A 27,809-nucleotide genomic window follows, 5' to 3' on the forward strand; every position below is an offset into this window, starting at 1 on the left:
TCGTAAAACACCAAGGGCTTGATGCATACTCAGGATCAATTCTAGATAACAGATTTCCAGATATGTTTTTTAAGATCACAAGCTTTTGTTAAATGTCAATTTTTAATAATTTTATATTTGATTATCATCAAATATTTGATATTGTCAATGTCAATTTATATTCAACTCATCTTGCCTTAAGTATAGACAATAATGTGATTCGTCATGGGATTTCCACACATGTATGCCACTGTACTTTGCTCAGACGCATTCCTAGCAGTGATACCCTGTCTGGATATCCTATCTGCAGCCTCTAAGGCTGTAGTGAGCACAGTTCCTCTGCTGTTAGATCTAGCAGTTTACCCAGAGTGGCACATGCGCAATGCCTACAGTGGTGGGAACGTGAATACATCCAGAGAGCAATGGCACAGAGTACTACTGTGCCTTATCTTCTTCATGGAAATAACTATCTCAACTGTAAAAGTATCCCAAGAAAGGGCTAGAGACAGGCTCACGTGGGAGTGTTTGCCTAACATGTGTGATGACCTCAATTTGATCTCTAGCTAGATGAAACTCGGTGCGCTGGGACATGTCTATAATTTAAACTCAAGATTTAGACTGAATGATCAGAAGTTCAAGGTTACACTCAGCTACCAAATCAGGCAAAAATCAGTTGGGCTACATGAAGTGCTGGTGGTTGGTATTATTATTTCTGCTATTGTTGTTTATTTGTTTGTTTGTTTAAAATCACTTTCTTTTTGTAGGTGCTACATTTCTTTATTTGCCTTGTTAAGAACAAAATCCTCTATGATAAAGCAATTACTTTCTGAAACAAGCTCTTTTTGCTAAGTTGCTCCTATATTTTCTTTTTTTTTTTTTTGTGTTTTATTTTTTTTTATTTGATATAATTTATTTACATTTCAAATGATTTCCCCTTTTCTAGCCCCCCTCCCCACTCCCCGAAAGTCCCGTAAGCCCCCTTCTCTTCCCCTGTCCTCCCTCCCACCCCTTCCCAATTCCCCGTTCTGGTTTTGCCAAATACTGTTTCACTGAGTCTTTCCAGAACCAGGGACCACTCCTGCTTTCTTCTTGTATCTCATTTGATGTGTGGATTATGTTTTGGGTATTCCAGTTTTCTAGGTTAATAACCACTTATTAGTGAGTGCATACCATGATTCACCTTTTGAGTCTGGGTTACCTCACTTAGTATGATGTTCTCTAGCTCCATCCATTTGCCTAAGAATTTCATGAATTCATTGTTTCTAATGGCTGAATAGTACTCCATTGTGTAGATATACCACATTTTTTGTATCCACTCTTCTGTTGAGGGATACCTGGGTTCTTTCCAGCATCTGGCAATTATAAATAGGGCTGCTATGAACATAGTAGAGCATGTATCCTTATTACATGGTGGGGAATCCTCTGGGTATATGCCCAGGAGTGGTATAGCAGGATCTTCTGGAAGTGAGGTGCCCAGTTTTCGGAGGAACCGCCAGACTGCTTTCCAGAGTGGTTGTACCAATTTGCAACCCCACCAGCAGTGGAGGAGTGTTCCTCTTTCTCCGCACCCTCTCCAACACCTGCTGTCTCCTGAATTTTTAATCTTAGCCATTCTGACTGGTGTAAGATGAAATCTTAGGGTTGTTTTGATTTGCATTTCCCTAATGACTAATGAAGTGGAGCATTTTTTAAGATGCTTCTCCGCCATCCGAAGTTCTTCAGGTGAGAATTCTTTGTTTAACTCTGTACCCCATTTTTTAATAGGGTTGTTCGGTTTTCTGGAGTCTAACTTCTTGAGTTCTTTATATATATTGGATATTAGCCCTCTATCTGATGTAGGATTGGTGAAGATCTTTTCCCAATTTGTTGGTTGCCGATCTGTCCTCTTGATGGTGTCCTTTGCCTTACAGAAACTCTGTAACCTTATGAGGTCCCATTTGTCAATTCTTGCTCTTAGAGCATACGCTATTGGTGTTCTGTTCAGAAACTTTCTCCCTGTACCGATGTCCTCAAGGGTCTTCCCCAGTTTCTTTTCTATTAGCTTCAGAGTGTCTGGCTTTATGTGGAGGTCCTTGATCCATTTGGATTTGAGCTTAGTACAAGGAGACAAGGATGGATCAATTCGCATTCTTCTGCATGCTGACCTCCAGTTGAACCAGCACCATTTGTTGAAAAGGCTATCTTTTTTCCATTGGATGTTTTCAGCCTCTTTGTCGAGGATCAAGTGGCCATAGGTGTGTGGGTTCATTTCTGGATCTTCAATCCTGTTCCATTGATCCTCCTGCCTGTCACTGTACCAATACCATGCAGTTTTTAACACTATTGCTCTGTAGTATTGCTTGAGGTCAGGGATACTGATTCCCCCAGATTTTCTTTTGTTGCTGAGAATAGTTTTAGCTATCCTGGGTTTTTTGTTGTTCCAGATGAATTTGATAATTGCTCTTTCTAACTCTGTGAAGAATTGAGTTGGGATTTTGATGGGTATTGCATTGAATCTGTATAGTGCTTTAGGCAAAATGGCCATTTTAACTATATTGATTCTACCGATCCATGAGCATGGGAGGTTTTCCCATTTTTTGAGGTCTTCTTCCATTTCCTTCTTCAGAGTCTTGAAGTTCTTGCCATACAGATCTTTCGCATGTTTGGTAAGAGTCACCCCAAGATACTTTATACTGTTTGTGGCTATTGTGAAGGGGGTCATTTCCCTAATTTCTTTCTCAGCCTGTTTATCCTTTGAGTATAGGAAGGCCACTGATTTGCTTGAGTTGATTTTGTAACCTGCCACTTTGCTGAAGTTGTTTATCAGCTGTAGGAGCTCTCTAGTGGAGTTCTTTGGGTCACTTAGGTAGACGATCATGTCGTCTGCAAATAATGATAGTTTGACTTCCTCCTTTCCAATTTGTATCCCTTTGACCTCCTTATGCTGTCGAATTGCCCGAGCTAGTACCTCAAGTACAATATTGAAAAGATAAGGAGAAAGGGGGCAGCCTTGTCTGGTCCCTGATTTCAGTGGGATTGCTTCAAGTTTCTCTCCGTTTAGTTTGATGCTGGCTACCGGTTTGCTGTATATTGCTTTTACTATGTTTAGGTATGGGCCTTGAATTCCTGTTCTCTCCAAGACTTTAAGCATGAAAGGATGCTGAATTTTGTCAAATGCTTTTTCAGCATCCAATGAAATGACCATGTGGTTTTGTTCTTTGAGTTTGTTTATGTAGTGGATTGTATTGATGGATTTCCGTATATTGAACCAACCCTGCATTCCCGGGATAAAGCCTACTTGATCATGGTGGATGATTGTTTTGATGTGTTCTTGGATTCGGTTGGCAAGAATTTTGTTGAGTATTTTTGCATCGATGTTCATAAGGGAAATTGGTCTGAAGTTCTCTTTCTTTGTTGGATCTTTGTGTGGCTTTGGTATCAGCGTAATTGTGGCTTCGTAGAAGGAATTGGGTAGTGTTCCTTCTGTTTCTATTTTGTGGAATAGTTTGAAGAGTATTGGTGTTAACTCTTCTTTGAAGGTCTGGTAGAATTCTGCACTGAAACCATCTGGTCCTGTGCTTTTTTTGGTTGGAAGACTTTCTATGACTCCTTCTATTTCTTTAGGCTTTATGGGACTGTTTAGATGGTCTAGTTGGTCCTGATTTAATTTTGGTATTTGGTATCTGTCAAGGAAATTGTCCATTTCCTCCAGATTCTCCAGTTGTGTTGAGTACAGGCTCTTGTAGTAGGATCTGATGATTTTTTGGATTTCCTCAGTTTCCGTTGTTATGTCTCCCTTTTCATTTCTAAGTTTGTTAATTTGGATACTTTCTCTGTGCCCTTTGGTCAGTCTGGCTAAGGGTTTATCTATCTTGTTGATTTTCTCAAAGAACCAGCTCCTAGTTTTGTTGATTTTTTGTATGGTTCTCTTTGTTTCTACTTGATTGATTTCGGCCCTGAGTTTGATGATTTCCTGCCTTCTACTCCTCCTGGGTGAAATAGCTTCTTTTTGTTCTAGGGCTTTCAGGTGTGTCATTAAGTTGGTAATGTATGCTCTCTCCATTTTCTTTTTGGAGGCACTCAGGGCTATGAGTTTTCCTCTTAGCACTGCTTTCATTGTGTCCCATAGATTTGGGTATGTTGTGTTTTCATTTTCATTGTGTTCTAAAAAGTCTTTAATTTCTTTCTTTATTTCTTCCTTGACCAAGGTGTCATTGAGTAGAGTATTGTTCAATTTCCACGTGTATGTGGGTTTTCTGTTGTTTCTGTTGCTATTGAAGACCACTTTTATTCCATAGTGATCAGATAGGAGGCATGGGATTAGTTCTATCTTTTTATATTTGTTGAGGTCTGTCTTGTGACCAATTATATGGTCGATTTTGGAGAAGGTACCATGAGGTGCTGAAAAAAAGGTATATTCTTTTGTTTTAGGATAGAATGTTCTATATATATCAGTTAAGTCTAATTGGTCCAAAGCTTCAATTAGTTTCATTGTGTCCTTGTTTAGTTTCTGTTTTCCTGATCGGTCCATTGAGGAAAGTGCAGTGTTGAAGTCACCCACAATTATTGTGTTAGGTGTAATGTGTGCTTTGAGTTTTAATAGAGTTTCTTTTATGAAAGAGGGTGCCCTTGCATTTGGAGCATAGATGTTCAGGATTGAGAGTTCTTCTTGTTGTATTTTTCCTTTGACCAGCAAGAAGTGTCCCTCAGAGTCTCTTTTGATGACTTTGGGTTGAAAGTCAATTTTATCTGATATTAAAATGGCTACTCCAGCTTGTTTCCTGAGACCATTTGCTTGTAAAATTGTCTTCCAGCCTTTTACTCTAAGGTAGTGTTTGTCTTTGACCCTGAGGTGTGTTTCCTGTAAGCAGCAAAATGTAGGGTCCTGTTTACGTATCCAGTCAGTTAGTCTGTGTCTTTTTATTGGGGCATTGAGTCCATTGATGTTAAGAGATATTAAGGAATAGTGATTGTTACTTCCTATCATTTTTGACGTTATTTTTTAAATTTGATTGCTTAACTTCGTTTGGGTTTGATGAAAGGTTACTATCTTGCTTTTTTCAGGGTGGAGTTTCCCTCCTTGTATTGGTGTTGTCCTCCTATTATCCTTTTTAGGGCTGGGTTTGTGGATAGATATTGGGTGAACTTGGTTTTGTCGTGAAATATCTTAGTTTCTCCATCTATGGTGATTGAGAGTTTTGCTGGATATAGTAGTTTTGGTTGGCATTTGTGTTCCCTTAGAGTCTGCATGAGATCTGCCCAGGACCTTCTAGCCTTCATAGTCTCAGGTGAAAAGTCTGCTGTGATTCTGATAGGTCTTCCTTTATATGTTACTTGGCCTTTTTCTCTTACTGCCTTTAGTATTCTTTCTTTGTTTAGAACATTTGGTGTTTTGATTATTATGTGACGGGAAGTATTTCTGTTCTGGTCCAGTCTGTTTGGAGTTCTGTAGGCTTCTTGTATATTCATGGGCATCTCTCTCTTTAGGTTAGGGAAGTTTTCTTCCATAATTTTATTGAAGATATTTGCTGGCCCTTTAAGTTGTAAATCTTCACTCTCATCTATGCCTATAATCCTTAGGTTTGGTCTTCTCATTGTGTCCTGGATTTCCTGGATATTTTGGGTTACAAGCTTTTTGCACTTTGCATTTTCTTTAACTGTTGAGTCCATGGTTTCTATGGAATCTTCAGCATCTGAGATTCTTTCTTCTATCTCTTGTATTCTGTTGTTGATATTTGCATCTCTGTCCCCTGATTTCTTCCCAAGGCTTTCTATCTCCAAAGTTGTCTCCCTTTGAGTTTTCTTAGTTGTTTCTACTTCTGATTTTAGATCCTGGATGGTTTTGCTTAGCTCCTTCCCTTGCATGTTTGTGTTTTCCTGTAATTCTTTAAGAGATTTTTGTGTTTCCTCTTTCATGAGCTCAGCCTGTTGACCAAAGTTCTCCTGTATTTCTTTAAGAGATTTTTGTGTTTCGTCTTTCATGACCTCAGCCTGTTGAGCAAAGTTCTCCTGTATTTCTTTAAGTGTTTTTTGCATTTCCTCCTTGTTGGCTTTTGTATTCTCCTGGATTTCTTTCAATGATTTTTGTGTTTCCCTTGCAAGGGCTTCTAACTTTTGATCCATTTTCTCCTCAATGCCCTTCATGTGTTCCTGTACCAGCATCATGACCAGTGATTTTAAATCCAAATCTTGTTTTACTGGTGTGATGGGGTATCCAGGACTTGCTGGTAGAGGAGAATTTGGTTCAGATGTTGCCATATTGCCTTGATTTCTGTTAGTGACGTTTCTGCGTTTGCCTTTTGCCATCTAGCTCTCACTGGTGTTACTTGGTCTTGTCAGTGCTGGACTCACCAGTGCAAGCTGCCCTTTCCCCGTTGGCCTCTGGTGCACAGCTTACACTCTGCACTGCCTATAGACAGGGTGCTGTTGTCCAGGCTGTTCAGATCCCGAAGCAGGCACCCGAAGGCTCCCGCTGGGGCCCGCAGGATTTATTGGAGCACACCGACTTCTCCCAGCTGGCCGCCCGGAAGCCCCCACTAGCCTCTTGAGGGACCTGGAGATGTGGCGGCCACCCAGGCTGATCTGAAGCGGAGAGAGTTGAGCTGGGGGCTTCTGCCTGAGGCCTTGCCCCAGATTGTGTCTGTGGACCAGGTGGAACCCGTGTGCACCCCCAGGGAGCTCCGAAGGTGAATGTTGCTGTGACCTCCCCTGTGCTCCGCTCACTCCGCTGGGCAGCCGATTTCCCCAACCGGGCTGGCGCACACTAGGTTAGCCTTGTCGCCTGGGCCCTGAGTCCAGGCAAACGCCTGGGAGGCCAAGGTCCGAGCAAAGTTCCCCTAGGGCTATGTCTGTTATTTGGGTCCGCCAGGTGACCTGGATGGTGGGCGTGCGCGTCCGCGCTCCGCGAAAGCACCGGGAGAGTCTGTTGTGCTAATAACCTCCTGGGCTGGTTGACACACAGATGGCCCACCAAGCCGCCCAGTTCTTGGGGTCAGTCCTGTGCCTTTTGGGGCCTAGACCCCCGTTTTGTTAGCCTCAGGCTACGCTTGTTAGCAGTCTCTGCCCTCCCGAGCACTCTGGCTCCTGTAGGCAAAATGGCGGCGCGTGCACCGGCCGGGGCAAAAAAAAAAAAAACTCCTGGCTGGGTTGGCGCCCCGATGGCCACTCAAACAGCCCAGGGCCTGGGTGCAGGCCAACGCCCGTCTGGCTCCGACCCCTGCGGTGTTGGGCCTAGGATTATGTTTGTGTACCTCAGTCTGACGGATCTCTGGAGCCCGGGATCAAGATGGCGGTGAGTCTCTCCTGACTGGCGGGCAGCCGAGTTCTGAAGTGGCTTCCGTGCAGCGAAAGGCTCCGCAGAACCGCAGTTGCTTGCCGCCCGGCTGGTCAGCGAAGGTCAGTGGTCGTGGGCGCAGGGCCTAACTGGACCCTGTGTCGCCTTGGTTCCACCGCTGATGGCCCTTCAGCTGGAGCAGCCACTGCTACCGCCGCCGCCGCCGCCGCCCCTATATTTTCATTTAGACGTTGTCCCTTATCCCAGTCAATGTTTTAGAAATACTATTTTACTAAACAATAGCTGACTACTTTCAGACTGAGCAAATTATAGCACCCTATTTCTTTTACATTGGTTCTGTTAATCTAGTTATATGAAAAGGCCTGATTATGTCAATGCATTTGTCTCCTAGTATCTTAATAATCCGTACATTTACTGTGTGTGCCTAAATGTACGTAATGTACTCAGCAGTTGTGAGTGGACACAGGCTAGAATTTACGAGCCAGTAACAAAAAAGGGAGGGCTCTCCAAGGAAAACGACATTAGAATGAATGGAAGAGAGGAAAAGAGAAGGAAAAGAAGGGAAGAAAAAAGGAAGGTGGCCAGAAGGAGGGGAAGAGAAGGAGGAGTAGACATCATTATGATAGTACTTCAGTTACTGGAATTCTTGGTCCCTTGATTTATAAATAGCTTGGTTGTTCTGTAATACACCTCAGTATCTTTCTATAAACATGATAATCTGAAATTTGTATATGTTTATTGTTTGTCATTGGCATTGAAATATGTCCCATGAATGTATCTGCATCTATGAATAATAGCAAACTTGAAAATATGGTCCATGTCCACACATAGAGACTGTCATAATATTATAATCTTTTTGATTATTTTTTTAAAGATTACAAATGGAAAAGAAGCTGTTCGGTATATTGAAATACTGTGATGACTTTCAGATGTTGAAACTTGGGTTTTCTTCAATGGGATTGACTAACAACTGTAAAATTTGTTTATGAGGTGATGAGGTGTCACACTTTTCTTTAGCTCATGACTTTAGAACATGACTTTAAATCCAAACACAGATGAAGGACTTTTAATTTTTATTACTACAGGATTCTGATATAGGAGGAGGGAAAGCTCATAGGGAGAAAGGCAAGAAAAACTGATAAAAAGGAAAGAAATTGCTTCATAAGTAAAGGTGGCACATCTAGTCAGAATTTTAAAAGAAAGATGTCTTGGGTGAAAACAAAATGACTTGTTCTTCAAGGACAGTCATTTCCTGAGCAACTGAGACTACAATTTTAATTGTTATGTATTATTACTGAAAATTAGAATCAATACTGAGTTAAGTAAAATATGAAAAGGTCACTAAAAAAAAACAAGAATATAAAACTCCCAGGGGTTATTTCTTGGAAAAAATTCTTAAGAGACCATAGAAAAAAATGGAAGCAATAATCGATTTCAAACCAGACTCTTAGGTTAACGCAGAATTAGTGTGCTTGGCCACGAGGACAAGGGACAAGCTACTCTACATCCTCTCCAGCATCAGGCATCTTTTATAACTCTCAGAAAAGATTTACAGACAGGGAGGCAGGCAATGCTCTCCTCTGAGTGTGTGTGGACACAGATACAGACACTCCATACACACACTGAACACATGCACACACTCATATTCCACACACACACATACACACAGATTCACATACCAAACACATACATACATAATTACACCACACACATACACCACACTCATCCCCCACATCATACACAGAGACTCACAACATATACACATATGCACTCATAACATGCACACACACTCACACCAAACACACATTCACATCACACAAACACATACTCATCCCAAACACATGCTCACATCACATTAACCATATACACTCATCCCTTACATCATACAAAGATACTCACGCCATATAAATATATACACTCACACCATACACATACACTCACATGCACACTCATACGGCACCATACATTTATATACTCACACTATACACATACATACTCTCACACACATACTACACACATATACTACACAGATATACATTCACACATATATACTCACCCATACATATACAAACACACACACACATACATACCCACACACATACAGACACACACACACATACACATACGCACACATATTAGACACAGCAAAGAAGTGTAAAGAAGACTTGGTAAGTTTTTCCACACTCCAATGTTAGCAAATCAGTCTCTTAGCAACAGTGGTACCAAGAAAGAATATCTACAGTTAAAGCTCACAAGAAAGAAGTGTAAGTCTCAACGTGACTCTTTGCAACCATGCTTTCAAATGGGCGGGGCTACGAAGAGGGAAGAGTCCAATTTGTCACTATACCACATAACAAGCAAGGATAATTAACTATTTGAAGGCAGACAGGAAACGGTTTAATTTAGGAGAAAAGATGACAGGTGTTGAAATGGTCTCATCATAAATGAGTTGGTATGTAATATAAAGAAGCAAAGACCATCCTATGACAGTTATAAAATGTCAGATGAAAAATGAGAAGAGCAAAAAGCACTGGGAACAGAGGTAGAAATGAGATAACCCAGGAGTTCAGTATGACGGTGGGCTCTAACATGACATCATTAAAGCGACACCAGGTACATTCTCAAGAAGACTGCAATTCCGAAACATGGATGTCCCATAGTTATAATAACAGTCAGAGGTGGAAGCATTAAATTCATTGGTTCCTCTTCTGAGCGATTACACTTCTGTACTTTACCACATTGTTAGCTGCATTCCCTGAAGAAATTCACGCAGCTGTATTTTGCTAGAATTAGTTATAAATGCCATCTTATCTGTCCTACTATCTCCTCTGATTTTTGTAAACTTGAACTATGAACTGCCTTAACACTAAGGAAAAGGCCTCAGTGGTATTAGAGACTCTTAATATTTAATAGCATTGAATATACTATAAAGCTTTAGGTTTAAAGCAACTGGCTGTTTTAACTTGGAGCATTATTTCTCTTATCTACACATACAATCCTTTTTTCTTTTTATTAATATGGATGCACATCACAGGATGACTGGTATCATAAGAAACGTTCATCTATGGTGACAGAATGAGGAAAATTCAAATAAGTAGGTGCTACACATACCATGTATATTAGGTTTTGGAATAAACACAATTTTTCCAACAGGTTATTTTCCAGGATATCATTTTCAAGGGATTCATTATAAGGTGATTAATTGTTTATGGATATAACAACCTGAGCAGAAACAGAATGCTGAGTAACCCTTTCCCCACCACAAATACCCAAGTTTTCTCAGGGTTCACTGGGGTTTCACAGAAAGCAGGTCAGACAACTGACATAAAATAAGAACTGCTTATGCATATTTAACTCTCTAAAATCACCTCCAAGGCACAGAGGAAAATAGCAAGAGAAAGCCACATCATTAAAAAGCTGATATCTAGCGTACTCACACTGCCCATTCAAGCTTCTCGTTCTTGATGGAGTTGTACAGAGCCTGTAAATAGAGGAAATAAGATTGAATTATTCTTTTTGTTCTGTTCCATAGGCTGAATTAAGTAGAGGAGCAAAGTCAGAGGCTTCAGGAAATGTTTGAACAACTTCCTCAGGCCTTTACAATCAGACTTTATTAACTGGGGTGGCCTGAGGGCTTTGGGTCTGGCGGATTGACTCTAGAAGCCAAAGAATTCCCAGGGGAGGCAAATGAGCATTTGTAGGGAACAAAGAAACATGCACTAAGTAGAATCAGTCTTTTATAAATAACACACTGTACTGTATATATTTTGTTCAGGGGAATTAGGCTATGATTGAACTTAAGCAGAGCATTCTATTTCATTCATTTAACCATGGTCTAACAGATTCATTAACCAGGACTTAAGGGTAGTCATAATGCTCAGTAATGGAAGACATGTGACTAGTCGTATGCTTCCTGAGGAGACACATGGTAGAGGGCCTTAAGCCAGATATGGAAATGCATCCTGTAATAGTGTTAGTTTCTATCATAAGTGACACAATGTCTGTTTGTTTGTTTAAAAGTCAATTCTCTCTACAGGTCAGTGAATGATTATTTATATATATAAAATCAGTGAATTATTATATATATATAATCAGAAAAGAGACAGAAAGCTTCCTAAGGGCTTAGTGAAACAGAGACAATCATATTAGCGAAGACAGCTAGCTTCCCTCACCCTCTGAGAACCAGTATCCCATATAAAGTCCTTGTGGTCAATTTGCACATCTATAGCACCTACCCAGGAAAATACTTTACTTTAGAATAAGGCCAAATAAAGAAAAGACAAATACGTTTCTAACTTGCAAAACTATGACAGAAAATAATACAGAAAAAAATAATAAAACTTATGGTGCTAGAACTTTTCCCCAGTAAGGTCTTAGACCTTGGAGCTTGAACACTCAGCCACAGCTATATGCTGAGACAGTGGGTGGTGTGGGGGTGTCAGACACTATTCAACCACTCATCAGATGAGGACAGTGACCTTCAGAAGGCCGGCTGAGTGTGCGCATGTCAGTAAAAGGACTGTATGCCCAGAGCAAATTCTCTTCCAATAAGAGTGCTTCCAAATTAAGTGGAAGTACATTAAACTACAGATTCTGTCAATGTGACAAGAAAACTAACCAACAGGGCTCTCCAATCAAAAATAAAACCAAAACCAACCAAACAAACAAACGAAAACATGAACCTACAAAAGCTCCGAATGTAAACCTTTTAAAACCCTAACACAATGCCATAGATGGAAAATTCCATGCACGTAACTCTGTTTTAAACCAGGTGAGGTAGTGCACACTTGTAAGCCCAGCACAAGGGAGACAGAAGTGGATGGATAAGAAGTTTGAGATAAGCCTGGGGTAATGACAATTTTAATGCCAGTTTGAAATATACCATGAGACTTTGTCTCAAAAAAAAAAGGAAAAAAGAAAAAGAATTATGAGCAAAACATTTTAGCAGTACTGTTTAAGTTTGCCTTCAGGCAGTGCATGTATTGTATACCTGAAACAAATTTCCTACACAGATTTGATCCCCCCCCCACCAAGGTAATATGTAAGATTTGCAAACATTAAATATTGTATATGCAAATATTCTAAGACACAAAGAAGTCTGAAAGAATTTTGGCCCCCAGCATTTCAGATGAGGGATACCCAATCTCTTCTAACAAACTCCTTCCCGTACTGTGTTCCTGTAGCACAAGAGAGACATACCAGGTAGCTTTCTGCTAATCCCACTTGAAGTGTTCCACACTGGCGTGCCATGGGAGAGCTATGACTTATTTTCTCTTGTTTGACGCAGGTTTCATTTAGCTCAAGCTGACCTCCAACTCACTGCAGGAGAGCAATCCTGGCCTTCTCTGTTTCTACTTCCTGTGTGCACCGAACGTGAGCCTACATCACCCACCTCCCCCTTTAGTGTGATATTCCGGATTGAACTCAGGGCATTGTGCATGGTAAGCAGGCATTCGATCACATGCCTAACTCAAGAGGCCTTTTAGCTCCAAATGTCAGACACTGAACTGAACTTTAAAGGTAAGGGTGAGTTTTTGTAGGCAAATTATAAGAAGATCTGAACAAAAGTAGCCTCATAGGAACAAAAGTAGCCTCAAACATACAGGAATTAAAGCTTCCTTATCTTTCCTTTCTTTCTCTCTTCCTTCAAACATCTCCAGTGTTTATTTCTCATAAGAACTGGTCTCTGTAAGGAGTGCATTTACATACCTTTGAGGTCCCAAGTAAGAAAACAAAGGGGTTTTCTTCCAGCTCTGGCTGTAAAAGCCCCAAGAAGACATTCTCACTGTGGTTTAGTTACCTAATCTCTGCTGTGCTGTCCATTTGCTAGACAATGAGGTTCTAGGATGGGCTGTTCTTAAGGAGGAATGGTGTTATGAGAGACCAGTCTAGGTCTAGTGACTAGACTAGCAAAACTCTCCTGGGCTCAGCAATATTCTGAATCTGTTTGACTCGTTCAGCACTACCAGAAGAAAAAAAATCACGTAATGTCAGATTAATGCCACTGGATATCCACTACCTGACTCCATTCACCGTCCCTCTCAACCTCCTGCCAGCTTTTCTAAGAAGCATCTGTCAAGGTTCCTTTTGCTTTCTCCTTTTAGATGGGGAGAATCAGCACAATGGAATTTCAGAGCTGAAAGGGACTATGGAGGAAAGGACAAGGAAGGCGCAATCCAACATGAACAAACATCACTCAGGATCCTGCAGATGTCTCCCAAATGTAACTCTCAGACAGCCTTCCTCCTCCTACATTTTGGATTCTTTCGGTAGTATGGTTGTCTCTAGGATCTGTCTAGCTGTATCACCTCCAGTTTTAAATTTGCATTTACTCTCAACAAATAACAGGCTTCCCTCCTGATCCTAAGCTTTACAGCCCTGTATGTTTCTGCCCTCCTTTAACAAATTTGGGGAAAGACGAAAAGACTTATGCTTCTTTCAGATGGGTTCAAATAATGCTGGGCACTGGAGGATTCTATTCTTACAAGATAAGCTTCACAGAAGAGTCACTGTTGCTAGGACACATGCTTCAAGTACTTTTGTCAGTGAGGACAAGCCTGCTAAAATGACCCTATACTCTCAATCCACTTATAATCAAACGTAGTGGCCATGTGAGGGGCTAAAACTGGAGATGCAGGCTACAGCTCAAGAAAATAACCTGGGAAGATGGCTCAGTTAGGAATGTGCTCACCGCGTAAGCACGGGGACCTCAGGTATGATTCTTAGGACCTACTTTTAAATAAATGTTGTGTACAGCAACATGTATCAACTCCAATAACTGAGAAATGGAGGCAGGTGGATACTTCTTACTCTCTCTAGCTGAATCACTAAGAGAGAGAGAATGCCTGAGGATGACACCCAGCAGCCCTGATCGGTGGATTATTCTGTCTGTCTGTCTTTGCTCCTTGTCTCGCCATCTCTGTTTGCCTGTCTGTCTGTTCCCCTCACCCACCCACCCACAGGTACCTGAGCATGTGTGTGTGTGTGTGTGTGTGTGTGTGTGTGTGTGTGTGTGTGTGTGTGTGTGTGTGTATGTGTGTGTTAACCCTTCACTTAGCTAGAGAAAATGTTGGTTTAACAATGCCCTGGCAGGTTGTCCCTTCCCCTTGGATTAGCAGCTGAGATAAAACAGAAAAAAAGTACTGCAGGCCCCATCCATATGAATCCACACAGTGAAGTGACGTCTGCTATGGGGGCTGGATAGCATACCCCCCAAAGATAACTGTCTCCTAATTCTCAAAACCTCTGAATATTTCCTTATATGGCAAAAAAAAAAATCTTTAGATCAAATTTAAAGAGTTTATGATGGGGAAAGTGTGTGGGTGGGCTCTAAATGTAATCACAAGGATCTTTACAAGAAGAAGGCTGAGGGCAATTTAAAGAAGCAAAAGGGAAGGAAAGAGAAAGGGACTGGGAAGGTGGAGTGACACAGTATCAGCCAAGGTTCCCCGGCAACCTTGAGCTGGAAAAGGCTAGGAACAGATTCTCCTTTAACCTCTCGGAGGGAGTGAAGCTCACGTGAGTGCCTTCACGTGAATCTCACAGTTCTACTCTCCAAAACTGTAAGAGGATGTAATTCTGCACATTTTAAATACAATGCTTCTGTGGTCAATTGTTCCATCAGCCATAGGGAACCAATGAGCTATAGTATGAATGAAAGGCAGGCATCTTAATAAAAGCAATCTGTAGAACTATTTTATGTCAATCCCTAGATAAAAGTATGTTTTACTTTGTGGATATCATCTGAAAGTATGAGAGTATACACCAAAATCTGTCAAGTAATTCTACAACTAAAGCCAAATTTAAAATCAGACCCTACCCAGATGCCCAGAGCTTCCCTTGAGAATTCTGCATGGATTGTCAACAAATATTTCAAATGCCATCAGACATGATGTATGATGCCCTAGCTAATATCAAAATTCCTGCAACTTATCCCAGGAGCTCTAGAATGATCCTTCTGACACCGAACAGGACAGATGGTTTGTCAAATCTGAAGACAATTAATTTTAAGAATGAGAAAGCAAAACAAGTTGTTTGAATTACAGAAATGTGGGAATTTGGTTTAAATTTGCTTTTAAGTTTTTGTTCCTCACTTCTGATTGCTTCTCAAAGATGATAAAATGCTATTTTATTCAAAGCTCAGTACCTTACTGGCAGCCCACACAGGCTCTGAAATCTTTTTCCATTACCACATTGTATAATCAGGATTCTGTTTCCCCAGAAGCACATTTTGTGTAGTTGAGGGAACACATGTATTGTAGTTAAAGCATCTCTAAATTCCAATGGTGTCCTTTACTCTGTGGAGCCTGAATAATTATGAAAAGCATGGAGGATCTCACACAGCTTCCGTTTTACCTGAACCTGACAACAACAATAATGGAATTTATACCACCAAGGTTATGACCCCCTGTAAATGCCCATATCCCTGAGACCACCGGAACTCACCCAAGTCTAAAGGAGATAAAATCACAAACCATCTAGTGGGTTCTTCTCTCTTTGGCTCATATTCAAAGCAACAAATTCATGCCTAAATCAGGATTGTGTTTTTCCATGTCTATAATCAGATCCAATTTTTGGACCAAGGCATCAAGTAAACAGAGCCAAAATCTTTGTCCTAGACAATTAATTTAACTTTGTGCTGTGGTGCATGTACAAACAAGAATAGCAGACACAAGGATATCTAACCACAAACAGATATACCATCACAGATGAAAATAGGAAAATGCAGAAGCCCTTACCGTAATGAAAATGAATATGAGATATAAAACATTACAAGTCATCATGTAATAAACATTTTTAGCACTTTGTAGAGACTATGTAGGCATTATACCAGGTACAGTCGAATCTACTTTCACTGCCTTCAAGGGTCTCTTAAATAAAGAATATAACATTTACTGCTAACCCTGCTTGAATTTAACTAGCTAGTCACCTGACAGACTCTATAAACATACTTTTCACATACATTATACAAGACACTTTCACACAATCGATTTAACAAATGACATTGCTTTATTTATGTTTTCATAGAAAAGTTTGTAGAAAAGAAATCCAGAGTAAAGAATCTAAGAACACAGGTAGATATGGGACAGCTGCTTCTAAACTGACTATTGAAAACAGATAATTTACCTGATGGTTAATCTTGTCTGTCAAACACAATTATCTTTCTGAAAAAGTCTTTCCAGAGACAAATTAAGATTGTAAAGTTCTTATCCTAAAGTGTAGTTATTAAACAGGATAATGCTTCCCATATGGAGTGTCTCTGTGTGTGTGTTTGTGTGTGTGCACAGGCATGTGAGTGTGCATGTGTGTGGGTTCATGGAGACCAGAGGTCTACATCTAGTGTCTTCCTTCATTCTAGAACCATTTTTAAACCAGGGTCACTCACTAACCCTCATCAGTTAAGGCACGCTTCTGGCCAGGGATCTCCAAGGGACCACCCACTTCCTTCCCACTCCAAGTGCTGGGAGTTACAAATGCGCAAATCCATATTCAGCCTTTACAGGGATTCATGGACTCTTAAACTCAGGGCCTCCTGCATGAGGACCAAGTGTGATACTTGTTCAGCACTTGGGTTAATCTCTTGGTGGATTCCTAGAATGCTAACATTAATGGAGGCAGTAAAAACTAGGAGGCAGGGTCTAGATCCAGGAAAGAGAAAACTGAAGGCAGTTGCCTGAGGGGCTTATACCTTGCTCTGACTCCTTCCTGTGTGTCACAAGGTGAAGAAGATGCTCTACTATCATACTGTTCCGCACAGGTTCATGGGGCCAAGTATCTGGGAACTGAACCCTATGTATCTATGAGCCAAATGATTCTTCTGTCCTCCTCCTCCTCCTCCTCCTCTTCCTCCTCCTCCTCCTCCTCCTCCTCTCCCTCCTCCTCCTCTTTTTGTAATGTGGTCACAGCAGTATTGGAAAACTAATTAATAGACTGATCTTTGTTGTCTGAGAGGATAGCATAAAGTTACCTTCCTTGGCTCTCTTTGGCGCTCTGCCTATGATTTTACTTGGGACATATACAAAAATGTGCTCTTTTCCTAGTTTTTCACACACACCTATTTCCTTGAAATACCCAATAATGCACACACACACACACACACACACACAGAGTTTAACTGGTAGCATTACTATCTTATTCTAAATCCCAATATGGATTCTAAAAATTAATGTATATTATCTATCAATTTTAATATAGATTAAAACTTTTACCTATAGGGAATATATTCTTATGTGTAAAATATGTTTCCCCTGTAATTTTATAAACTGAAATAATTATATATTATAACATATATACATATGCATATACACTGCTATGAACTATATTTACAATGACTACTAGATTGTTTTATCACCTAATCATGAGCCATCCATTTGTCCTTCTATTTTATCATTCCATCTTATTTATCAGTGTATTTAAAAGTACACAGTATCCAGGAATGGTAGGGGAGAATTCCTGTAATCCTAATACTTGTGAGAGGGAAGCAGGAGAATCAGTTGTTCACATTGGACTACATAGCAAGCACACGGCTAGCAAGGGGTACATATGACCCTGTTTCAAATCAACAACAATAAAATTCATGGGATGGATATCAGCACATTTCACCTCTACACTGTGCAATGTCTGTGTACAGGTTTTTTTTTTAAGATATAACTATCACTAAGTAAACTCTACAAACCTTACATGTACCTTTAAATACGTTCTGCTAAGTGCATTCACCTATTCGACATGCCCCAATAAAGTTACAGAACAAAAATATCAACTCCAGAAAATTCTCCCATACCCCTTACCGATCAACTCTCTTGTTAAGTTGTAGATATATGCTCCTGAATTGATTGGATGTCAAGCAAAACATCAGATCCTCAGAAGTATGAATTGAAATCATAAACCAGGAATGTTGCTGTACCCATATAATGCTCACTGTTCATTCTTTACAATTTTCTGATCAGTTTTGTCTACTAAATGTTTTCAAACTGGAGTTGGAGTGATGATTCAGCAAGTAAAATGATTGCTACCCAAGCACGAGATCCTAAGTTCAGATCCCTAGTACCTATTTTAAAAGCTAGGTATATAATATTCCCACATTCTTTGTAGGAAACACAGGATGATCCCCAAGCTTACCACACAGCCACTGTGGCCAAATCAGCTTAGTTTAAGGCTCAGTGAGAGATCTTGTCTCAAAAACTAGTGTGGAGAATGTAATCTCAAATTTAGCCCCCACACCTGGCTTACTCTTTTAACAGTATACATTAATCTTTTCCTATAAATCCATTCATTTACATAGCTAGTTAACAAATACTATGCCCAGAGTACAGTAACATGAAGTATTTAGATTTCTGTGAGGTTGAAAGAGAAAATAAAGTCATAAAAAGATAAATAGAATTTGATATCTCTAGAGAGGCTTACCAGCTAATTATTATAAGATGATGAAAATGAGATAACTCTGATGATACATTCTAGATTAGATGGCTAGAGAAAGTCATTCTGCAAAGGAAAGGCAAACCACACCCCACATGCAGGACAAAGTCTGGAAGAAAGTGGTGAGCTGCTATAGGTATAACTCAGTGGGAAAATCCCCAGAAACAGTTAACAGACACAGAGAAGACATGGTAGGAGGCGATGGGCCTTGGATGTGGAAACCTTTGCATGCTGGGAAATAGACAAGCAGGTTCTAGGATTTTTAACTAGAAAACAATTTGATTTTTAGTCTATACAAGCTGAGAAACCAGTGGATTGTTCTAAACAAAAGGGTGGCATGCTACAATTCATGCATCTCCAGGGAGCTTACAGAGGGCAAAAGAAAAAGAGTTGCCCTAATACTGCTGTTTAGGTAGGAGACGTATTTGGGCTGGATGACAATGGTGGCAGAATAAGACTGTATCATGTTGCTTTCCTAAATTATGAGAAAAGGGAAGCCATTTCTGCATAACATAAACATAAATTTTAAAAACTGAGTCGACCAACTGTTCCAATAGTAGCACCAGAGATACAATGATATCCAAAAATATTTATTAAAATATAGTTTTAGCAAATATACTAGAGTATGTTGTAAAATAAATAGCAGAGCAAAGCCTCTTTTTATGGAAAAATGTGAATACATAATTGAATAAAGCAAAACAATTATCCTTGGAGAAGGCGGGTTAGGGATGGAAAAGGACAGAACTGTTTTTTAGTGTATAATGTTCTGTAATGTTAAATTTCTAACATACCATATATAAGCAACACAACTAAAATATAAATATATGTATTTTATAAGATAAAATAAATATAGAAAATAAGAAAAGTTAGGTTCAACCCAGTGTTTGTTTTTTGTTTTTTGTTTAATCCTTGTTGAGAAAACACAGTCTTCAATGATAACAATGCTAAATACCCCAAGTATGACTGTAGGTCATAAATATAGACTTAATGGTCAAAAATTCAGCAAAGCTAGATTCAAGCCTGAATGAAATAAGTATGATTATTTAACTTCATTAATCTGGAAGCCAGGAGGGCCTGGTAGTTTCTGCAGGATTTTGGCTACCTGTTCTAAAGAAGGATGTCTAATTAAATTTTAAGTTGAGCAATGAATAACATTTTAGTGTAAGTGTGCCCCGAATTTTATATCAGACATAGGAAAAATTGTTATCTGAAATAAGCTAAATTTATCTGGCTGTTCTGTATTCATTCATATTTGTTAAATCTAGCGACCTTAAGATGATTAAAAACTCCAGCACAAGGAGTCAGGTCCCAGACTCCTTTTATTTTTAGTTGAATACTTTACATTCTCTTTATACCATTTCCCCAAATGCAGTTGCCATGACGATACCAACGCGTTCTCCAGCAGAGGGTATGTAACCCAGGAAGAGGAGGCATTCACTTTTAGTTGACGGAAATATAGATGGCATGACAGGAACATATAAAAGTACCCTCATCTTTCTTCAACTCATTGTAGGTGTTAGAGACATGAAACTTTATGTGAATGTAGAAAACTTTATAGCCTGAAAGCCTACAATAAAATTGTATGTAACTACAGTCTTAGTGAATGTTAGTGGAACACTGACTTCTGAAACATTCCTTAGCATATGCAGCTCTCCATAAGCCCCAGATTCATTGTGATCCACCTCTTGGGTTCCCCTCTGCCGCTTCCACACTGATCCTCTGGGGTCCTATTTATCAGAACTTGTCTACATTTGGACAGCTAATCCTTGCTTGAAAAATATGACTATAACCTAAATTTTCAAAGATGAGTCTAGCTAGCACTCTGCTGTTAGATCATCTCTTTGAAAATCCTTGTTATTGAAAGGTAGCAGGCAGAAGCGATAAGAAAAAAAGCTTTACGACCTGAAATATAAGGGGCACATAAATTTCAAACGACCTTGTAATTACATGCAGTTTTTTAAATACATAAGAAAAATGACCAATTATATTTAATGATTATGAACATGATCATAAAGTTAATGTGCACAGTTATTAAAAAAACTATTTTGTTGGGCAACAATCTGAGTCCTTTTAAATAAATGGCTCCTAAAAAAAACAATCTCCAGAGAACATTAACATTTAGAAGGAACACAAGGCCTGGCCTGGCAGTTGCTCCCTGCCATTTCCATACATTAGCAAAAGCAATGAAGACAAATCTAAATGGACACAAATTTTATTCAGAGCAATCAATACAATGAATTAAATAATCAAATCTAGTGGATGCCAGTCATTTAGATTTCATAAACAACAGAATTTTCAGAAGAAAATTTGGGGAACTACACATAATTATCATTTTTTTCATTTCATTAAGATAAGTATTTTTGAAAATAAAAGAACACAACACTTATTAACACCATTCCATCAAAACAAATTTATATATATATATATATATATATATATATATACACACACACACACACATATATATATTCCACACATCTCTCTACATAAACATATATGCACATATGTTATAGATACATATACTTCTCTTCCTACCTAATGTAATAGAATTATATGCCCTCACACTTTGGAGGATCATCAATTTTGAGTGCCTATGTTACAATAATGATAGAAATCATAGGGTAAGCAACGTGGTACAGTATAGCACTTTTTAAAAAGTAAAATTTCTTTTTGTTGACCATATAATTAATTGAACTGCATTTTGCTGGTGGCATTAAATGAGTTTCCTGGGAATCTTTCTGTAATTCACCTCTACTATCTCACATCAAATTTCCAATCTCCGTCTCTGCAGAGCCCGTTGCCTGGTATTCTGTCAGTGCTAAGGCTTGAATCTGCCATCTGCCATTTTTTCCTGTCTCAACTGCCTACTTCCATCGCCTACATATCTGTGGTCCAGGGCTTCCATTTATCATGTTCCTGGAGGATCTACCTCCCTCTGGGCTATTTAACTTCCTGTTTATTAGTTACAGGTCTTCTTATTTCTGAGAAAATATACCAGAGAGAGGAGAGAACGCAGAGATTCCTTTTGTAAAATATTTCAACATTTCACTCACAGCTGCTATTTTCCACACAGGGATCTCACCATGGGCCTCAAAATGGGCCTGAATTATGGCTGAAGCCTCTGGTTAACCCAGTGTGGAAGATGAATAGAAAACACAGGAACGGGAGGGTCAATGGCCACACTAGGTAGGGGAATGCACTTGGAATCTCTAGCTCCACAGACTTTAGAGGAGGAATCTCATGTCTCCTGCTCTTCTGTGTCCTGCTCATTCTCTCTACCTGCAGGTTCCTGTACTCCCTAGGGACTGAAAGGTAAGAAGACAACACCTGCTTTTCAGATTTCAAATGTTTTGACCTCTTTAGGGGATCCTCTCATTTGCCCTGTCCTTAAACATTTCCACCCCCAAGACTTCAGTGGAGTTTTTCAAGGCATAAAACTAAAAAGGTGCTGTCCCTTTAAACTAATCAGAATAGTTATGCTTTGGCTGAATAAAAACAGCATTTATCTGTGGCCTGAGAGCACAGCATGGGACTGCCGAGGCACATGAAGAGCCCCTTCAGGCACTGCCCACTCAGGATATGAGGGTTCTAAAGAGTCTTCCTGTCTGAATGTGTTTAGGACAGAAGAACAGCAACATAAATCAGCATAAAGAATTTGGCATTTTATCTGTCTTTATCTCTCTCGTGACAGTAAACAGCTGCTTTCTTCCAGGGCATGGTGACACAACTATAATCCCAGTACTCAGGAGACTAAGGTAGAAGGATCATGGGTTAGAAGCCAGACAGGGCTATATAATCCTGTCTCAATACTTAAAATTAAAAGCTTCATTTCTCAAAGCATCCAGTGAGGAAGGACACCCAATGTATCATGTTCCCTCATGCATGAGATCTTAATAGGTAACTGTCATGAATACGCACAGTAGAGACTGACTCCTACTGTGAGCTGCAGGGGCTCCAGGATTTGAAACCTTAGTGCTTATTGTAAAAACTAAGGTATGTCCAGTGAGTATGTGCTGGAGTAGACAGTGACGCTAGTAAATTACCCTGAATCAACAAGATGGGGCGATCTGGATAGCTAGATAGTATTATTTGACTAATAGCACCTGAGTCTGGCAAGGAACATACTGACATCTCACGGTATTTCACATTCAAAAACTAAACTGGAAGTGACAGTCAACAGCAGATCATGAAAAGAACTGGAGTAAATCAGGGTCCTACTCGGTAATTTTCATAGAATTTTGTCAGGAAGTTTATCAAAGAATCAACTGCCAAAATCAAATTCTACTGAAATCAGAAGATCTTTCATTTGAGGATGTGTCCCTCAGAACGTGGTAAACAGGTTTTATAAAAGTAACAAAAAACAAGCCTACAGGAATGATAATATAAAATTCAAAATAAAAACAATTAGTGATGGCAGAGTAACTCCATGATAAATTGAGGAAGAAGGTGTCATACTCAGCTACTCAATGTCTGCATCATTATGAATTAATATATATTTCATATGTATGTATATATGATATAAATATCCCCTAAAGGAAAAGAACTATAGGTATCTATATATAATCCTTAAATACTGAGCCAGGCAGGCACCACACAGCAGGCTGTCCTGTAGGAAAGGCATTATGCTAGAGAATGAGTCCTTTGACATTTCTATTCTAACTGCCCTGAGTTTCAACAATGATTGACTTTCTAAAACATGTCTCCCCTCCCTTTATTCTTATCATAGATTTTCCTTTCCCCTCCATCGATTTTGACAAGAGTAGTGTCAGTTAGTCCCTTCACAAGTGTGACTGTATAGCCTGGCATTTTCCCCCCAGTGTCCAAATGCTACATGGAGGTGAGCACACAGTCTGCTCTCAGAACAGGAGCACGGGTTGGCATTGGGAGTTATTTTTGAGATACTCAAACCGAACACACCACCAAATGTCTTTTTCTCGAGTGAAAATGGATCAAACTGTGATGGTGGAGGATCTGCCTTTAATTATGTTCAGGAGTCAGCAGGTGTCACCAATCCGGAGGATGGTTTGTTCAACACTTACTCCTAAATAGTCATCCTGGGGACAAAGGCCTCAATGTACATGAAAGCCAGGCCTGCGAATCTTCTGCTAAGATGGGGCTGATGCTCAAAGGTCACAGCCAACAACAAAACCCCAGCCGCTCTACCAGCTTGGGAACAAGAATAAAACCCTATCGCAGACAAGATGTGTTTTAACAAGTCTGACTCACTTTCTGAGGCAGATAAACAGCTATTGGTAATGACACAAACTGTGGGACAAGCTGCCAGAGCAAGCCTTGTCGCTTCATAAGGTCTATCCTGGGAAATCCAAAACAAAACAACATTAATACATCTGGATTAATTAGTCTCGCAGAATCACACTAAACAAAAATGTAGCTTCCTAGAACACAGGAAGTATAGTGTAAAGATAATATACTCAATAGTAAGAAAAAAGCTTTGGGGGAAAAAATTTTCAATCTTTGCATTTGCCTCTGATTCTTTCACAGTGCCAGGGTTTTAACTAACACCTATGATGTTGTTAATATTGTGACGTAATAGTCAAAATAATATCGCCCCAAAAGCTTTCAACTATCATTTCTATGGACTGAAATATGTTCTTCTTCTACTTCAGAGTTTAAATGTGTAATATTTTGTTATATATTTGTATTATTTATATTATATATGCAACAACAGTATCAACTGAGAAGATAATTCCTTCATATTACACAAGACATACTTTTAAACAGGCAGATGTGAATCTCCTTCCCAGATTTAGTTTTTTGTTAAAAAAAAAAAAAAAAAGATTCAGGGAGAAACCACAGCATTGGTCTGCGAACCTCCCACTAAACTCTGAGGTGCAAAAGGGCATTCTGAAGACTTCATCAGGTTCCTTTGCATATAGCTTTGACTCACAGAGGAAGAGGTGATTAGCATTTACCTAGCACTGCTAAAGAAAAAGCAAGCAAATCCTTTGCAGACTGAAAAGAACAGAGTTGATGGTGCCTTTCAATATTATTGCAGCATGTTTTACAAAGCACTGAATTAAGCATTCCCTAAGCAGTGCTTTGCTCCAATTTCTCTCTCACATGTTTACAGTTAACATCTCCAGGAACCCAGACTTATCTACAGTGCTATAAAACTCACCTTCCTTGGAGTGAGCTAGGTTTCTTTTTACAGAAAAAGTATGAGTCCATCAAAATTACAAAGCTTAACCTTGCTCAGAAGAAGGATATTTCATCAACTGTGATTTACTGTCAGTCTCAGCAAGAACTGACCAGGGGACGCACAGTGGTAATTAATGAGGAACTGACCAGGGGACGCACAGTGGTAATTAATGAGGAAAACCCACACTGTGCATGGGCAGCATCATGGCTCACAAGGCAGATGGCCAGTTTTTCACTAAGTACCACCCAAAGTACCATGGTTTTAGGAAATGTGTCTCAAGATTCTTTGCTACTTTGTCAAAAAAAAAAATTAAACATTTTATCTAAATTCATGTAGTCATTGGTGAGAGAATTCTTCGTGTGGTGTTGTTCTATTATTTACCAACAACATGCCTCAGTGATTCAACGATGCATGTTATTTTCACACTCTGAAATGGCCTTCAAAAAAATGACATTGTCAAGCTGAGATTTGGCCCAGGTAAATATGTAGTATTTTGTAAGAGTTTGGCACATACCATGGTAAGAACAATGATTTCGGCCACCCAGATGCCCCAAGACTCCCAGGGACTGAACCATCAAACAAGGGCACACATGGTTCCAGCCAAAAATGTGGCAGAGGAAGGCCTTGTTGGGCATCAGTGGGAGGAATGGTCCTTGGTTAGGTAAAGGCTCAACAGAGGCCCGAACAAAGAGAAACTGAGTGTGTGTGGGGGGGAGTGGGGGGGGTGGGGTAGAGAGACATATACATGGAGGCAGGGGGAGGGAGGAAAGGGAGGGGCTGGGGGGGTCTTAGGGGAGCGGGGATATCGGGAAAGGTTTTACCATTGGCAATGTAAATGAAGATGATATTCAATTAAAAAAAAAGAGTTTGGCACATAAAAACAAATCAAAGTATGAACACCAGCTTTTACAATTCTTAATTTGAGTAAGGAAAAAATAAGATATACCATGTAATTTATATTATACATAACCAGATGAAAAGGAGGAAATGTGGACACGTTCAGAAGAAGTGAGGTTTACATTAGCATGTTGATCACGGTAGAGTAATTGCCACACATATGTGAAACCTGAAGCTCATTCAATAGCCTGCACCATGATAAACACATGCATGTATAGGATAAAAACTGAAGACATGTAAAAGCCAAGAATCAATATCCTCAAATGATTCTAAATTGTTATTTTTTGTCTAGTTTGTCCAGTTGACCCAGGTAGCAGGAAGGTCTGTAGTGCCCCCTCATGGCCAGGAGGCTTAATGGGAACTCTACCAGTATCAGTTAAAAGACAAATGAAAGACTGAATGCAGTCACAGTCAGCCTCAAATGAGACACTTTGATAATTAAGACTATTTTCCACAAATGTAAAGGGATCCTTCTTAAAATTCACTAACATTAAATATCCTCTTCATTTTATCTAATCCAGAATTTGATCTAAACTTTATCCAGAAAATGGAAGAATCATATTTTTCAGAAGAAAGAAGATTTCTTCACTTTTAAGGATGCGGAGGGGTTGGGAGAAGAGCGATGCAGGAGGAGCAGTGAGTTCTATGACAACAGCACACAGAGTTTGCTTGGGGATGTAAAATAATTTGTCTTAGAGTATGACAACATGATGCACAAAGATTGGATAATTCAATTTCTTCACTTAAATATTTAGTTAAAAAATCTTGAAAGATATCTTTCAAAAATTTAAGGCACTAAGTAAGTAATCCATCCATTCAGAAACGTTTTAACACTTTCTTCAAAAAGAAAAACACAAATGTAAAACTGGATGAAAAGTAAGGCCTGAAAATAAACTAATTTCATAGTTATAGTTTAAATGAGGTTTATGGTCAACAAAACAGAAGTTAAGAAATATCAAAGATGACAGTTTTCCATGAATAGAAAACATTATCATTAAACTATTTGAGAACTATTATATACTTATTCTAGAATGGGCTAGGTAGAGTGATTTGGGAAAGAATTCAATCCTAGAAGTTATCTTGAGATAATTAATGTTATCTTACCATTGTCTTTACTGGAGGCAAGGGTCAGATGAGGTGGAGGAAACAAACTGTCTTATCACCTGGTTAGACAACCTTTTATTTTTTTGCTGAACAGTCAGATAACTAAAAAATGCTTCTTAACTGATTAACAAGACAAAAACACTGATTTGCTTTTAACTAATATAATTTTACTATTAGATACAACTGAGGTGAATAATCCTTTTAACTATTAGTACTTGAATAAAATATGTGCAGTACAGAGAAGAACATAGATTACCATGCAATTATACTTGTCCATAATGAAATTCAGTTAATTAGTTTAGGGTACAAGTACTTAGCATATTCAATTAACTTCATTAAGTGAACAAAATTTGCTAATGAATGATAATATTTAATCTACCTAATCTCTAATTCTAATGAGATACATACACAAGGAAGAGAGGCAGGGGCGAGGTGACTGGGAGACAGACAGAGACAAAGTCTAGGAGGTAAGCCTTAGATACATTCTTTAATAAACACCCCAGAACTCAAGAGACCACATAATAGCCATATATATTATATATTTACATATATAGTCATGTGATTATAATTCTACCAGGAGCTTATATACAATAGTCTTCCCAAAGTGAACAGATTCCTATCAAACAGGAGTGTCTGCAACTGTATAAAAAATAGAAAAGGCATTAGAGAAGATACATCTGCTCATTTGGCACCTGCTAGCTTCCAATGTTAACCCATACAACCTAATTCTGAGCAAAACAAAAGTATTAAAATGAATTTTCACGAGGGTGGGAGTTTGGATTACAAAAGCATTTCCAAGGATGACCTCTAACTTCTCGGGGGTTTCTGACCCCAAGTTATAAATATAATATACATCAAAATAAAATTCAGAGATGCTAAGTTAGTGCTCTTTGTAAAGTAAACTCTATAACCACACTGGCCACCACATGCATGCCCTTCTACATCTACTTAATACTGTAAAAGCCTCTGGGGTTTATGTCA

At 39.3% G+C, this 27,809-nt stretch overlaps 1 protein-coding gene across 10 annotated transcripts in view; it reads right to left on the reverse strand.

Annotated features, from left to right (window-relative positions):
* Positions 1–27,809, reverse strand: part of Psd3 (pleckstrin and Sec7 domain containing 3) — a 528,621-nt gene that overhangs the window by 90,710 nt on the left and 410,102 nt on the right. For all 10 annotated transcript variants that reach the window (XM_052162839.1, XM_052162837.1, XM_052162836.1 and 7 more), the window contains one exon: positions 10,690–10,733. In XM_052162839.1, the coding sequence (XP_052018799.1) occupies positions 10,690–10,733 (44 nt within the window). The remainder of the gene's footprint in view (positions 1–10,689; positions 10,734–27,809) is intronic.

This window comes from Apodemus sylvaticus, chromosome 18, assembly GCF_947179515.1.
Source record: "Apodemus sylvaticus chromosome 18, mApoSyl1.1, whole genome shotgun sequence".
Taxonomy (NCBI): domain Eukaryota; kingdom Metazoa; phylum Chordata; class Mammalia; order Rodentia; family Muridae; genus Apodemus; species Apodemus sylvaticus.